Source organism: Aulonocara sp. 'chitande type north' Nkhata Bay, linkage group LG15, assembly GCF_057382095.1.
Source record: "Aulonocara sp. 'chitande type north' Nkhata Bay isolate Kocher_YH1m ecotype deep benthic linkage group LG15, A_spYH_male_GT1.1, whole genome shotgun sequence".
Taxonomy (NCBI): Eukaryota; Metazoa; Chordata; class Actinopteri; order Cichliformes; family Cichlidae; genus Aulonocara; species Aulonocara sp. 'chitande type north' Nkhata Bay.
In genome coordinates, this window is record NC_141358.1 from 19,036,386 (window position 1) to 19,053,110 (window position 16,725).

A 16,725-nucleotide genomic window follows, 5' to 3' on the forward strand; every position below is an offset into this window, starting at 1 on the left:
CTCATAATTGATATTTTGGGAACATGCTTCTTTTGTGTTTTTATTAAAGCATTAAAGGCATTTGTGTTTAATTCTTGTGGGAAGGACTTTTCCCCTGTGTCATCCTGTGAACTCAACACCTGTGCATCAAACAACGTTGATGGAATAAAAGTATCCTTCCTCTCTCGCAGGCAGAGCGACGGGCCTACCGAGAGGCAGAGATAAACATGATGGATGACCTCTCAGAAGCTGACTTTCAGAAAGAGGAGGAGCCCGCCAGCCCTGCCCCTCCCCCTTCACAACAACACACAGACCCTGCCTCTCCGACGGTCGCTGTGACACCCGAGCCGGTCGCCAGGGGAGAACAGGCCACGCCCAGTGAGATTGAATACCAGGTGAGAGATTCTGGCTGTCATTTTTGGTCCAACCCCATACATCCTCCGGGCTCGAGGCTCAGATTCACGCTCGCTGAACCAACTTGTATTTCTTACTTCAGACTTCACCAGATGCACTGCAGTGTATTTTAGAAAAGCCCAAAAGGTGGATCTAATAATACTCTGTTGCAGACCAGACACCACTAGTGTGTCACTCCTTTTATGCTTCTTTGAGGTCCAGATGAAGGGTGCATGCAGAGTTGGTCCATTGTAATAAAAAGCCTTGTGCTTGTTTGATGAACACTAGCAGCCTTTTGGGCATAAAACTATAACATGCTTATTACTGAGCACTTAAAGAACCTTTACTACATTCAACCATGTACTAAAGATGCTTTCACCCAGTCACACTCATTCCTACAGCTTTTTTTCTATGACTTAAACCTCTTTTTCCCTCCATACAACAAGCCTGGCCCCACCTTCACACTCTGTGAATTTCTGACGCCTTTTTTTGGAGGGCTTTAAAATTGAGTTAAACTTCAGACAGTAGGTCTGAAAATCACATATGATATGTGTTACAAATGTATATTTAAATGCTGTAGTGAGATTTTTTTCAATTACAGAGCATAGTAACACTAAAGTGTCAGTGCTCTTCCTTTGTTTTAGAGGCAGAGATAATTAGGGGTATAATTCTGTGGCAGTGACACATGCATGTATCAACAGCTGTCTGCATCTGTTCACTGATTAGTTCACTGTGTAGTGAATAATTTACAGTGGGTAGTAAGTGATTGAGTGGTCAGTTTAAAACATCTGAGTTTGTTCTTCAATTTAAGAGCCGGAGCTCACAGAATAAATCTCACCAAAACTTTAATTTCAAACTTTAATTTTATTCTCTCACCTTTTAAACCAGCATGATCGGAATTACTTAAAATGATAAAACAGTATTGAACATCTCCATTTTCATGAAAACTTGGGATGCTAAATTCATTTAGGACGACCATGTACAATATGTGATGTTGATATAGTTGAAAGCTCCGGGAGTGTCACTGTGACTCATCTCCGGTCTGGCTGGGAACATTTGTTGCTTCTCCTCCTCCCTCTCTGTCATTTTCTGTCATCAGTTTACTGGTGATGTGAAATAATAGTGTTTATTTTGAATGGCTCTGCTTCAGAGTATCCATTCTCTGAAAGCCACAATTTAAACAGTGTTAATTATATCAAAGCACATATATTTTATATTAAATGTTGTCAATCATCAGGTTCTTTCGATTGGATGAAAAGTCAAGCTGAGAACTGGTTTTCTCAGTTGTTGAAAACAAAGTGTGGCTTATGGATGATATCTGGTGGTGTTAACAAAGGTGTGCCACAGGGTTTTATTCTAGGACCACTTTTATTCACATTTAACAATTAGCTTAGGAGTAAAGGTCAGAAACAGTAAAATTCACCTGTACACGGTCAATGCTATTTTACACACAACAGCGCCCTCTGATGACAGGCACGCCATAACATGCATGTTAGTTTAAATGTGTACATGTATATGCATATGTATATCTATATCTATATAAGATAAGATAAGATAAGATAAGATAGAACTTTATTAATCCCTCAGGTGGGTTCCTCTGGGAAATTCGATTTCCAAAAAGCACAGCAACGACCGAAGTTACAGTTACAGAATATTATATATATATATATATATATATATACACACACACACACATACACACACATATATAAATACAGAGACAAATATAAATAAAATATACGAAGGGGATAAATAGAATAAATAGGAATAAAAATAAAAATACAAGTGAATTGCACATTTCAAGTATTGAGGTCTATTGCACTATTGCGTTTATACATGTACACACCGGCAGATAGAGGAGGTGGCTGATATCCAGAAATCCTACCAGTGGCTGGACAAAGCTGGACTGAAAGACAGCACAGAGGCACTAATCATGGCAGCACAAGAACAAGCTCTGAGCACAAGATCCATAGAGGCTGGGGTCTATCACACCAGGCAAGACCCCAGGTGCAGGCTGTGTAAAGATGCCCCAGAGACAATCCAGCACATAACAGCAGGGTGCAAGATGCTAGCAGGCAAGGCATACATGGAACGCCATAACCAAGTGGCCGGCATAGTGTACAGGAACATCTGTGCGGAGTATAACCTGGAAGTCCCGAGGTCAAAATGGGAGATGCCCCCAAGGGTGGTGGAGAATGACCGAGCTAAGATCCTGTGGGACTTCCAGATACAGACGGACAAAATGGTGGTGGCTAACCAACCGGACATAGTGGTGGTAGACAAACAGAAGAAGACGGCCGTAGTGATCGATGTAGCGGTTCCGAATGACAGCAATATCAGGAAGAAGGAACACGAGAAGCTGGAGAAATACCAAGGGCTCAGAGAAGAGCTCGAGAGGATGTGGAGGGTGAAGGTAACGGTGGTCCCCGTGGTAATCGGAGCACTAGGTGCGGTGACTCCCAAGATAGGCGAGTGGCTCCAGCAGATCCCGGGAACAACATCGGAGATCTCTGTCCAGAAGAGCGCAGTCCTGGGAACAGCTAAGATACTGCGCAGGACCCTCAAGCTCCCAGGCCTCTGGTAGAGGACCCGAGCTTGAAGGATAAACCGCCCGCAGGGGCGTGCTGGGTGTTTTTTTTTTTTATTAGGGGTGCAACAATACACAAAATTCACGGTTCGGTTCGGTTCGATACTTTGGTGTCACGGTTCGATATTTTTTCGATACAAAAAAATGTTCATGCCTTTTTAATTTGTCATTTATTAAAATTATAAATATATATTTTAACTCAAAAGTACAGTTTTTAAATTTAACCCTAACCCTTGTGTGTGTTTTTTATTTTGACAGCGAATGCGCGCCTGCGGACCACTTATGTGCAGCCCTGGTTATTTAGCTCATCATATTGCAGCCACAGAAATTCTTTTGTCCATGAAACCATAAAGCTGCACTTTCTTTTTGCCTTATAGTCTGAGTTGTCATAACTTTTCCGTTTTGTGTTAAGCTTTTCTTTGGCTGTCACTTCTTCACCCTGACCTGTCTTATTTGGCTCAGCAGAACTGAAATATATATCCTGCTGCTTTTACACACGCAGAGGAATTGGTGCGCAAATTATCATCACTCACCAATCAGTGCTGTCGCTCTCTATACACAGTTCGCGCGATTGCAAAGTGAAAGCAAAAAACAAGCGCAAATTAAAACGCGATTTCAATATGTCACATATTGACAGTGGCTCACCGATGCCAATGACATAATTACCCAGCTACATTTCCGAAAGAATGCAAAAGCATTGACATATATTTTTCCTTCCTACGATAGCCCGACGGGCAGGGAAGAAATAGATTTTGGTAGCCCGACTGGAAAAATCGCTAGCCCCGGGACGTCGGGCTAGCGATATTGCGAGCCCTGTATCTGATTGAGGAATCACTCATCTTTGGAAAAGAGAGTTTATTACAGAGAAATGGCTCTTTCCAAAATAAAAGCTATACTATACGCTTCTTCTGGGCTATATTCTCAGCAGCATATTAAACATATCAGGTCCCCATAAGGAGAATCATGTGCTAACGGCTGTCTAAATGACTCGGGTAAAGTTTGTAGCATGCGTGCTTGTTGTTTTTGTCTGCTTCCACTTGTCTTTGCACTAGGATGATGTCGGCGTAAATGTGCAGTCATATTCGTTGTGTTCCCACTAGTGCTGTTAGCGTTAATCTCGTTGAAATGACGTTAACGCCACAACACAGCAAATCTCCGTTAACGAGTTACCCCTGATCGCCCCGTGCATGGGGCTGGACGGCCAACGCGTTAACGAGCTAACTGCGCTAACACACTAGTTCCCACCCATGTAATTGAGCATTGCGTGGCACATCCAACATACTGTTTTACTTTAGTCCATGACTCGCTTACCTTCAGGGTCATACGTCACATGAAAACCAAAATAATTCCAAACGCCAGATCTGAATGAGGGTGGGGGAGGTTCAATTTGCCATGTTGCAAGGAGAGCTTAACTTCTGTCTCGCTAGCTTGCCCTGCGCTCTTCCTTCTGATGATGCTGTCTGTGTTGAGCGCTCAGTGGATCTGCGCTCGACAGTGCAGCCTAGGCGGAGTAGTCGAACGCAGATTCACTGAGCGCTCAACACAGACAGCATCGTCAGAAGGAAAGTTGATAAAATAAATTACCAATTTTGTATTGTTCGATACATATGCGTACCGAACCGAAAGCACTGTATCGAACGGTTCAATATCGATACGAATATCGTTGCACCCCTAATATATATAGTGATGACCAACTGAATATTTCTATTTGCACACCAATTTAAAGAGTGACAACTAAATACATATGTGCACACACATTTCTGGCTTGATGTAAGACTATGGTTCAAAAACCAATGTCATGAACTAAGTCTTATTTTATAGAAAGAATCCCAGTCAAGAAAACTGTCCAGTGAGTATTTTAGCTGTTACTAATTTAGACACATTCTTCTGCTTCTATTTTTAAACTCTATTGATGCAGTATAATATTTTAATTTCAGGTTCCTAACTGGGCATGGCTTTAAAACACAACTTCAAGATCAATATGAGGAAGTTTGGTGACAGTGAGAAGAGAAAAGTGTTTTATTTAAGTAGTTCTTGGCAAGCTTCCTGGGAATCTTACATTTCTTTGTTTAACTGTAGATCAATTTTACACTAGGCTCTATTTGGTCCTTGAAGATAATATTCTGCTAATACTGCAATCTGGAAACTGGCTTTTATGTACTGTGCTCTACAGAAGTGGAACAATCTGCAGAAGCTTGAAAAATTAGATACTAAGCTAATTCCTTTTAATCAATTCAAATCCGTTTTGACTGACAGAGACAAGTGTGGGTTGAGCATTGTTTTCTTTGAGTTGATGTTGATGTCCTTGACCTGTTTAGTTTCAATGTACTTGATAACTGTCTCTTGTTATTTATATACTGTTGTACATGAAATGATCCCATTTATGTTAAAACAATGAATACTGATTTTTTTAAACATCTTGAATAAATTCTATTTACTTCTGTAGACAGTTTTAGCAAGAACTAGCTAGTCATTTTTTAATAGGTTATAATCCAACAGCCAATCTTGTTGGTCTTATATGGATCCAATGAATGCAAAATCGGGCCACACTTTATACACAGAGGCCAAGTTGTAGTCATTTTGTGGCTATTTTATCAGTCATTGCTACACTGAAAAAAAGACTACAGAAGAAGCATGATTCAGTGCTTCAAGTTTTCTCAGCTTGTGATTGTTTTTGCTGACTTTACTCAGAGATAAGAGTTCAACAGCTTGAAGGTTCTTGTTCACCTAATTACAATATTACTGTAAAATTGCTTCAGTGGAATGTGTTTCTATATTTAAAAAAAACACAGAAATTCTTGTTGAGAAATGAAATAAATTTTAGTGCCAGCGACATAAAACTTTGCCTATACAACATTCAGCTGCTCTTTTATTTCCTGCCGGAGATTGATCCACATATTTCATTTGACTGAGATTTTTACACCAGAAGAAACCTACCATTTCTCAGGCCTGCGACCAGCATTAATTGCACACTAGATTGCACTGGGGGTTGTTTTTTGAGGTTGTTTTCCATCTCTGTAGGATATTTTTGCCCTTTTTTGTAGTTAGTTAGTTGAACTCTAAGACTTTGAAAAAGGAACAGAAAACAATTTCCCTCGTGGGATCAATACAGTATATCTTTCCATTAATATTAACACAACATCACACAGAAGCTCTTACCCAGGGGCCCAAGGAGTCAGGAAGCCCTGTTTAGTAATCTATATATGGCTGCAGCTCATGTTCTGTGAAACACTGATAAAATTGTTTGTATGTTGTAATTCTTTCCGCACCCCCCCCCCCCCCCCCACCCCCAAAAAAAATTATATTCTGTTTGATATTAAAAGGGTTTTAAAAAGCCTTTAATTTGATGAGTCTGTTGCTAAGATACTCATCATTCTTTTAAAACTAGAGGAAAGTTTACATTTTTAGTCCCTAAAGCAAAATGCTCTCTTAAAAAAAGAGCCCCTTGTAGATGCCTCATAGAAAGGAAACACGATTAAGTGCAATTTTCCTCCATTATATCTATTTTTCAGACTCTAATATTCAGTTTAGCAGCTATTTAATCAGTTAGAAATCAGTTGTTTTCTCTGTGTGTGCCAACAGGATGGTCGGGGCTTTGGCATCGGGACTCTGGTGTTTGGAAAGCTGCGAGGTTTCTCCTGGTGGCCCGGCCGGATTGTTTCCTGGTTGATGAGCGGCCGGAGTCGAGCTGCAGACGGCACTCGCTGGGTAATGTGGTTTGGTGATGGCAAATTCTCTGTGGTGAGTATCATTAGTGCTACGGCTAGACAGATCTGATGATGTAGTGCTGATGCTGATGTAGTGGTGGCTAAAAATAAAATGCACTCAAGAGAAAATGTACTAGAATTACAATTAAATTAAACTGTTGGTTAAATATAATATTATTTAAGAGCAACAGTTTTAAGGGAAATATCTATATATTAACTGGATCAGCTCTTCATCCTCTCAAGGATACTTGAAGGTGCATGGGAGTTTGCCCAACCAGTCTACATGTGTTTTCTGGGCTTGGAGAAGGCATTTGACCGTTTCCCTTGGGGTGTCCTGTGGGAGGTGCTCCGGGAGTATGGGGTGTCTGGCCCATCGCTACGGGCCATTCAGTCCTTATACGACCGTTGCAAGAGCTTGGTCTGCATAGCCGGCAATAAGTCGGACTCGTTCCAGGGCTGCCCTTTGTCCCCGGTTCTGTTCATAATTTTATGGACAGGATTTCTAGGCGCAGCCAAGTGGCGGAAGGCTTTCAATTCGGAGGTCTCAGGATCTCATCTCTGCTTTTCACAGATGATGTGGGTCTGTTGGCTTCATCGGGTTATTGCCTCCAGCTCGCCTTGGAACGGTTCGCAGCTGAGTGTGAAACGGTGGGAATGAGAATTAGCACCTCTAAATCTGAGGCCATGGTCCTCAGCCGGAAAAGGGTAGAGTGCCCACTCCGGTTCAGGGACGAGTTCCTGCCCCAAGTGGAGGAGTTTAAGTATCTCGGGGTCTTGCTCGCGAGTGACGGGAGAAGTTGGGAGTGGGAGATCGACAGACGGATTGGTGTTCCGCCGTGGTGAAGAGAGAGCTGAGTGTAAAAGCGAAGCTCTCAATTTACTGGTTGATCTACGTCCCTACCCTCACCTATGGCCACGAGCTGTGGGTAGTGACCCAAAGAACGAGATCGCAGATACAAGCAGTAGAAATGGGCTTCCTCCAAAGGGTGGCTGGCCTCTACCTTAGAGATAGGGTGAGAAGTTTGGCCATTCGGGAAGTGCTCAGAGTAGAGCCGCTGCTCCTTCACATCGAAAGGAGCCAGTTGAGGTGGTTCGGGCATCTGACAAGGATGCCTCCTGGGTGCCTCCTGCCTGGGGCAGACCCAGGACACACTGGAGAGATTATATCTCTCGGCTGGCCTGGGAATGCCTTGGTGTTCCCCCAGACAAGCTGGAGGAGGTGGCTGGGGAGAGGGAGGTCTGGGCCCAAGCAGAGAAGCCCAGACAAGCCCAGGCAAACAGCAGAAATAAAGTAATTCCTGAAGAATCCAGGGTTAAACCTGAAGTTACTGCATTGAGCCTCAAGTCCTGGTTCACCTTATCGGCCTCTGAAGGGGGGAGAAAGAGATGTGCAGCAAATGTAAACAAATAAAATTACAGATGATAACATATGGAGATATTGTCAGTCAATTAAAACTTTTGAAATATGATACTCAGCTATCGTCTGTGGTAGACTGCGTTGAAGCTACAGTTCCTTGGCTGAAATCTTTATGAATTTTTTCACAATTATTTGATAAAATTTGACATTTGGGAAAATATAATAATTTATTTTTTTGTGAATTTTGAACATTGAGAATTTAGTAAGCTAAGACCAAGTTTTTATGTCTAAAAGTCTAAAATCTTCTCTAAAAGAATAGAGATTTCAAGGTATCTTCTTTTCTGATGATGATTTGTGGCTCTCCTCCTTCACTGTGTAGGTCTGTGTGGAGAAGTTGATGCCCCTGAGCGCTTTCTCATCTGCCTTCCACCAGCCAACCTACAACAAACAGTCCATGTACCGGAAAGCCATCTTCGAGGCTCTGCGGGTAACAAACCCACTATTTAATCTCTGCTCTGAGTGTGTAGATGGTTGATGTTGATGTTAATAGGCTTGGAAACTATAAATCTCTCAGGATGAAATCAAACACCAAAAAAGCCAAAAAATATGAATGTGCTGGTCTAAGAGTCATTCCTCTCTTGTGCGCTCAGCCTGGTTGGCTATTTTGCATTTGTGGAGGTGGTGTTCTCATCTTGATCTGCCCACAATTTAAAAGTGGTAACATGTGGGTAACAGCAGTCCAATCTATAATTTTGTGTGGGGTTCGTTTTTGGTGAAAAAGTGAGAGAGAGAGAAGCTTCAGTGGCACCCACTGTGTCTCGTATGCTACAACCACATTAGTGTTTTAACTTGCCATAGGAGCCACATGAAAAACTGTTTTCCATCACTGCCATCACTTCTATTTCCAATTAATGATACGGAAACTTTGGTATATACATAAGTTCGACTGCTTGTGTATGTTATGTTTAGGTGGCCAGCGTCCGGGCGGGGAGGCCAGTTCCTTCCTGTGATGGCAGTGATGATGCAGAGGGGGTGGATCTTCAGACCAGAGAGATGATAGAGTGGGCCATGACCGGCTTCCTGCCCGCTGGTCCACAATCATTGGACCCTCCAGAGGGTATGTCATCTTCTCTCACACAAACACCACCTCCATCATTGTTAACTGGGCACATCAAATTACCTGTTTACAACTGTAGGAGCCACACTATGTGCTGTGTACTGTAAATGCACAGTACACAGCACATGTAAATGCAATTTAGAAATTACTCTTGCCTGAAAATCCCCAGAAGACAACTAAACATCTAACTGAATAAGAACACTCTGAGAGAGGTAGGCGTATCATTGTCAGTCTACAGTAAAGCGACACCTTGATGAATGGAGATACATGGGATTTACAAAAAAGCACAGGCCACTGGTTACACCCAGGAACAAGAAGAATAGATTAGACTTTGTAGAAACATTAAAATACAAGTATCTCGACAAATGAAACCAAGGTTAAATTGCACCAGAATGACTGGGAAGAGAAAAGTATGGAGAAGGACAGAAACGGCTCATGAGCCGAAGCATAACATATCACCTGTCAAACATGGTAGAGGCAGTGTTACAGTATGGGTGGCCAGTTGAACCAGGTCATGTTTATAGATCCCAGTATCTATACCAGAGACATTAAACTCATTTTAATTCAGTTAACTCAGTTTGAGCTTAATTTGATCTTCTTGCTTTAATAAATGTAAATGAGTGTACTCTGAAAACGTTCACATTCGGGGTCTGCTGTCATTCAGTGAACATTACAGTTTAATCGTGAGGGTGGAGAAAAGCACAAAACCTTGCGATGTAGAGTTATTGTAAGCAAAATAATAATAATAGTATTGTAATATTATCCATCCATCCATCCATCTTCATCCGCTTATCCGAGGTCGGGTCGCGGGGGTAGCAGCCTAAGCAAAGAGGTCCAGACCTCCCTCTCCCCAGCCACCTCCTCCAGCTTGTCCGGGGGAATACCAAGGCGTTCCCAGGCCAGCCGAGAGATATAATCTCTCCAGCGTGTCCTGGGTCTGCCCCGGGGCCTCCTCCCGGTGGGACATGCCTGGAACACCTCGCCCAGGAGGCGCCCAGGGGGCATCCTTGCCAGATGCCCGAACCACCTCAGCTGGCTCCTTTCGATGTGGAGCAGCAGCTGCTCTACTCTAAGCCCCTCCCGGATGGCCGAACTTCTCACCCTATCTCTAAGGGAGAGGCCAGCCACCCTTCGGAGGAAGCTCATTTCCGCCGCTTGTATCCGCGATCTCGTTCTTTCGGTCACTACCCACAGCTCGTGGCCATAGGTGAGTGTAGGGACGTAGATCGACCGGTAAATTGAGAGCTTCGCTTTTACACTCAGCTCCCTCTTCACCACGACTGACCGGTGCAGCGTCCGCATTACTGCAGCCGCAGCCCCAATCCGTCTGTATTGTAATATTAATAGTATTATTTTAGCTCTGTGCCCATTTTGTAAGGCTGTAAAGCTGGCATCAAAATAAAGGAAATAGCAAGATATTTTATTGAAAAAAGTGGAGAAATGACAGATTTCAGGGCCATTTTTACTCATGTTTCACATCTTTGGTATAACGTTTTTTATTTTGCAGTCTTGACCATGACATTCACAGCACTGCACATGTAAAGCATTTAGCTACAAGGATATCAAAGACAGCTGTATAAGTTGTTGGCTGTGATAAGCAACTGTACACTGCTGGAGCTTCCACACACGGATTTAGCCTTGGATAAGAAAACAATTAGTGAAAAAAGTGTCTGGATCCATGTATGCCTCTGACTATAGTCCAAAGCTGAGTTTGTGTTCAGCCACAGTGTAAAATAAAAATCAGCAGTTTTCCAGAGGGTCACACACTGGATAACTGAATCAAAATAAGGTTAAAAGTTCTAAAGAAAGTCCACTTTAATTCTATATAAACATTTAAATTAGCGTTCATCTTGCACCACAGTTGTGTGATACGCACCGCTGCATTGATTAGTAATACAACACACTGGAGTTCAATAGCAGTAAAGACCTAGTGCAGTGATTAACCTTGATATTGGTCAGCATAATGCCGCACAGTCGTTTTTTTTCTTTCGTAGGATGCTACAGGCAACCATTTTTTTCCATCTGTGTGATAGAGAAACTATCTAACCAAAAATGTGGTTTATTTACATGCTACTCTGCTTATATGCAGCTGCTGATAACTTGAGGTTCACTGTAATAAAAGTGTCTGAAATTGGAATCTTTGCAGTTTTAATTTACCTGCCTGGCTGATTCTGTCTCTTTAGTTTATGTGTATGATAAAGATATCATTATCATCAGTTTACTCCAATTATGACATATTCATTCAGTCCCTTCTGTCTGTTTAACAACCAAAGTGAAAGTCATCTTTTATATGTTATATGGATCTCTCCAGCTCTCTTCCACTTGTTAGATTTCAGTCGCTGCACCACTGGCAGAAAAACAAGACAAATGAGCTCATTATTAATGTATTAATTATTCTGTTAAGGAGGGTTTTTTCCAGCTCTTATGGGGTTTCCTATCCACGTAAGGCATATTGGTTTGGCAGGGTGTCTGTCTTATCTGATTCCACAGATGTTTATATCTTTTTCTGCTGGTTTTTTTTTTCTTTGTGGGGGGGGGGCATTTGGGTAACCAAATGTGTTTTTGCTTTAGTGAATGAAGTCTTACTTAAAGAATCAGGTGAAACTGTTAAACTTCTGTTTTTGTTTTACAGCCTTTGTGATTTTCCTTTGGGAAAAGTTACAAATTATTTGTATGTAGAAAAGACCCGTATCCTAAAAAGAATATTTACTGCAACAATTTCTATCTAAACCATAGAAATTGTCATTACTGACAGGAAAAGTGGGGCTGAAAGCAAAAACATTTATCAGTTATCAAAAGTACGCTCCATAAAGCTGTATGGATCTCTCTCAGTACAAACATTGCCCTGCTTTAGTTCATTTAATGTGTCCATGTGTTAACTTCATGCCCCTATCTCTACAGAGGAACAAAATCCATATAAGGAAGTGTACCCAGAGATGTGGGGGGAGCCTGAGGCTGCGTACACACCTCCACCTGCAAAGAAACCACGCAAAAACACGCAAGAAAAAGCAAAGATCAGAGAGGTGATCGACGAAGGGACCAGAGGTAAAAATGCAAAAAAAAAAAATTGAAATAAAAAAAAAACAACTTTCTTTTTATTTTGTCCATTTAGCATGTAAAACGAAAACACAGATTGTTGTTTAATATTCCGCTTTCTTTTAAACCCACACTAGGCTGATAATATCATACCTTCTATTAAACTTGTATTGTTGTTATCGTTTATATGTATTTGAACTAACTTGTGTTTTGTTTTCCAGAGAGACTTATATTTGAGATCAAAAAGAAGACCAGGAATATAGAAGGTAAAAGCATCTCCAGTTGTTTAACCGTCATTCATATTTAAACCAAAGAAGGGATACTTTATTTTCTTTCTAGTATTTCTTTTGTCTTAGCTTTGGTTAACCTTGGATCCAGAAGATTCAAAGTTGAGTAATAACATGACACAAAATATTAATAAAGGATTAACAAAGATTGACACAATCCTTTAAAAATGCTTTATCTCCTTAAACCGGCATTTGGTTCGTAGTTGTCTCTCAAATTCATCTAATAAAAAAGAATAAAGGACTATTATTAAGCTTTCGCTTGTTAAGCATAAGCTGTAAAATAAATCAGTTTTACTAGATCTGTATAACCTGCCTTCAATTGGACCAGCCAACGACTGCATATCACTCCTACTTTTTCTGCTCTTTCCTGTAAAATTTAGAGTTCATTTTATTTATTAATTTTAATCACACAAACCCTATACGGCCCCAGATTGTCTTAGCATAGCAGATGTACTGAGACCTTATTCCAGCAGTCTGTCTCGTTATCTGATTCAGGCCTTTTAACTGTCCCTACATTTTAGACAAATAGCTGATGTGTTTACTGTCTACAAAATGTCAAAGTACATATAAACAGACACTTAAACAAACTAACAAATGCTGTAGATTTAGTTTGTCTGTATTTTCTCTCTGTTTTTGTTCAGATATCTGCATCTCCTGTGGAAGCCTCAATGTCTCCCTGGAGCATCCTCTGTTTGTAGGAGCAATGTGCCAGGGCTGCAAGGTGAGAATCCCTCTTTTTATTATTTATTATTTATTATATATTATTTTCTTAATTGCTTATCCAGCCTAAGGTCACAGAGGGGCTGTAGTCTATCCAAACTGTACAGGCGCCGTGCACTCAGACAACCGTTCGCACCCACATGTACAGCCAATTTAGAATCACCAATTAACCTAACAAGCATGTCTCTGGACTGTGAGCGGAGGCCAAAGCACAGGTTGGTCATGAAAGGTTAAACATGAAAGGTTTCTCAGTGTGGTCAAATCTGACTGTCCCATAGGTGGATGAAGGAGTTAGTTTGTGAAATTAGTTTGACTATATTCATACATTTTTCAGCATCACAAGTTTTCCCAATAATGCTACGTACAATTGCACTGCTGTAGCTTTTACTGCAGAGCTTTATTCAGTGGTGTTGAGCTACAGCTTTAAAGGTCTCATATATAAAACATAATGCTTTAACTCTATATAACACTTATAAAACAAACTATGAATATTTGGCACTTCCATGTGATTTTAAACTGAACTTACTACTGAGTTCAAGTAATCAGGTAGCATGTGATTGGTCAAAAGAACTCACACGATGTGAGCATAAACAGACCCCAGACAGCCCCAGAATACCCCAAATCTCAGCTGTTATGCTCAGATTCTGCATGTTCAACATGAAGGTTCCTGTGTGTACAGTTCTCCAAGGCTGCAACTAATCACTCTTATTATTATTAACTGAGTATTTTTGCCTGTCAACATGCAAAAGTGAATGAAAAAACAATCCAGACCACAAAGATATTAAGAACAATACTAAATAATACAAAGAGTCTCAAATTCTCACATTTGGGAAGCTGGAACCAGAAAATGTTTTTCCATGATAAATTTCTTCCAGCAACAAATATCTCACCCAGTATGTGTGGAAGCTGCATTTCCCCAGGGGAAAAATCCAAGCAGCTAGCTGTTTTGGAAGCAGTGACAATATTATTGGAACATCAGTTACATATTGGTAATCTGTTGTAGTTCACAGGCATGTAAAAATAAACTCAATGAACAGAAGGAGAAACAAAAAAAAAACTTGTGTTTTGCTCCTCGGCAGAACTCGTTCCTGGAGTGCGCCTACCAGTATGACGATGATGGCTACCAGTCCTACTGCACCATCTGCTGTGGAGGCAGGGAAGTGCTCATGTGTGGCAACAACAACTGCTGTAGGTCAGTATCAGGGGTTTGCAAACAGCAGCTTCTTTCAACACATTCAGGTCCTGCTAAGGTTTTCAATTTCACATGTACAGGAACAGTTTACACCTAAATGTCCAAACGTGATAAATCACTTTCTTTATTGGCACAAAGCTCATGTGGATTTGTTTATTTCAAAAGAGAGTACACAGTTGATTTTGGCATCTCGGCTCTAATCCTTTCACTGCAAACAGAGCAGAGATCAGACATGAAAATAATGAGCTTCAGTCCAAAGTGGTTTTTTCAAAGAACTCTCTGCAGTCCTGTAAAAAGCCAGGTACACCTCAACACCTTCAGTAGTTTGTAGGTTCACCTTAAGTAGCAACAACTTGAAGTATTTGTTTTCTGTATGACTTAATGAGATCCTCATATCCTAGTAAAGGAATTTTGGTTCACTGTTCCTTACAATGTTATTCACGTTCACTGAAGTTTCAGCCATTCTGTTGTAGAGCTGCAAGAATGGGCAAGGATTTCAGTCTCTAGATGTGCAAAGCTGGTAGAGACATACCCTAAAAGACTGGCAGCTATAATTGCAGCAGGTTTGGGGTGTTTATGCTGATATGCTAAATTGAGTGTTGTGCATTATGGCCAGTTATCTCCACTTTGGTCTTGAATGTCCAAAGGACTTTGTTCCAGAAGTCTGTTGTTTCTTCAGATTTAATTTGTAAACCTAAGCCATGCTGCCATGTTCTTTTTAGAGAAAAGAGGCTTTTTCCCAGCAACCCTTACAAACAGGTCATACTTTTTCAGTCTTCTTCTAATTGCACTGTCAGTAGAGTTCGAGACGAAGCCTACGAGTCTTTTTTATTTTTGGAATTTCTCTGAGACTTGCACTGTTCAAAGGCTGAACTTTATTTGTTACTTGACAAAGACATGTTAGTGAGTGGATAAATAGACATGAGACATGATGAATTGCTGTGTGTGCGTTTAGGTGTTTTTGTGTGGAGTGCGTGGATCTCCTGGTCGGGGCTGGCTCGGCAGCGGCAGCCATCAAAGAAGACCCCTGGAACTGCTACATGTGTGGACCCCGCAACACCTACGGCCTACTGCGACGGCGGGATGACTGGCCCTGCAGACTACAGCATTTCTTTGCCAACAACCACGAGCAGGAATTTGTAAGTTTGAATGCTCTCTTCCTACAAAACAATTTCCCTTACTCGTTGGGCTTGAATTGCCTTGTTGGTTGTTAAGAGTGTCAGAGGTGATAAATTAGTAATCTTTTATTATCACATGTTGTAATTGATTTGTGTGGATTGTTAAAGAGCAAAAAAGTTTGTCCAGATCTGTTTTTAACACTGTTTTCATAATGTAGGAGAGTCCTTCTAGAAAAAAGTGGCGCCATATTTGATGAATGAAGAGAGATCCATCTAGATATAATACATGCATACAGACAGTCAAACACATGGGTCTTTCACTCCTGCATACACACTCCTATACAGACATATCAGAAGAACAAAAGGCCAAAAATAATGGGTGAAAGATTAAGCAAAAGCTAACCTAGAGAACTTAGCTTTTAGTGATTGTTTAAAACAAACCAGTGATTTGGCTGACCTGATAGGCCGAGGAAGGCTGTTCTAACATTTGGTAGCTACAACCTCAAAAGCATGATTGCCTCTTTTTTTAAAATAAAAGTGTGGAACAGTTAGGAGATGCTCGTGCTTCTTGTAGCTCGCTGCAGATTCTCAAATCTGCTTTGGATCACAGACCTGTTGTAGAAGCCAGATTTATTTCTGTTTCACTTTACTGACCGGCTGCCAGACATCTGTTTCGAGAATTCCTGACACTTGGTGCTACACAGCTTCAAGTCCAAAAATTTTCCTCCAAATCAGCTCTATCCTGTCCAGATGCTGCTCTTCATATGATGTCATATCATATCACATGATACGCCATTCATATGCGATGCCTATAGTTTCTTCCAGATCTCGAGTGTCAAAGTTCCCTTTAACTGCCATCTGTCACAAGGTGGAAACACCAGGCAGGAAGCACTTTGATATCTTGCTTTTGTTCTGCGTTACCATGAAGGCTGAAGGACCAGAGAATTTATCAACTGTGAAAGTCTTAATGAAGATTAAAGACCTCCATCATAACATCTAACACGTTAATGAAGTCCTGGTTGTTTCAGAAGTAAGGGGATTCCCAGATATTTACACATGCCAGTGTGAGAAACCAAAAGCAGACATATTTTCTTACTTTCACTTTACTTTACTTGTAGATAATATGACTGTAGATATACCTTCTTATGTGCTGTGATTACAATTTGCAAGTTTAATAATTAGCCACATCACGACCGAGGATCAACAGGTAGGAAAGAATTACCACACATAAC

The 16,725-nt window shown here is 41.1% G+C and overlaps 1 protein-coding gene across 9 annotated transcripts in view; it reads left to right on the plus strand.

Annotated features, from left to right (window-relative positions):
* Positions 1-16,725, plus strand: part of LOC147312922 (DNA (cytosine-5)-methyltransferase 3A-like) — a 99,567-nt gene that overhangs the window by 69,705 nt on the left and 13,137 nt on the right. For all 9 annotated transcript variants that reach the window (XM_086264823.1, XM_086264820.1, XM_086264822.1 and 6 more), the window contains 9 exons: positions 171-374; positions 6,542-6,700; positions 8,403-8,510; positions 8,993-9,140; positions 12,042-12,185; positions 12,398-12,442; positions 13,105-13,184; positions 14,263-14,375; positions 15,331-15,514. In XM_086264823.1, the coding sequence (XP_086120949.1) occupies positions 171-374; positions 6,542-6,700; positions 8,403-8,510; positions 8,993-9,140; positions 12,042-12,185; positions 12,398-12,442; positions 13,105-13,184; positions 14,263-14,375; positions 15,331-15,514 (1,185 nt within the window). The remainder of the gene's footprint in view (positions 1-170; positions 375-6,541; positions 6,701-8,402; positions 8,511-8,992; positions 9,141-12,041; positions 12,186-12,397; positions 12,443-13,104; positions 13,185-14,262; positions 14,376-15,330; positions 15,515-16,725) is intronic.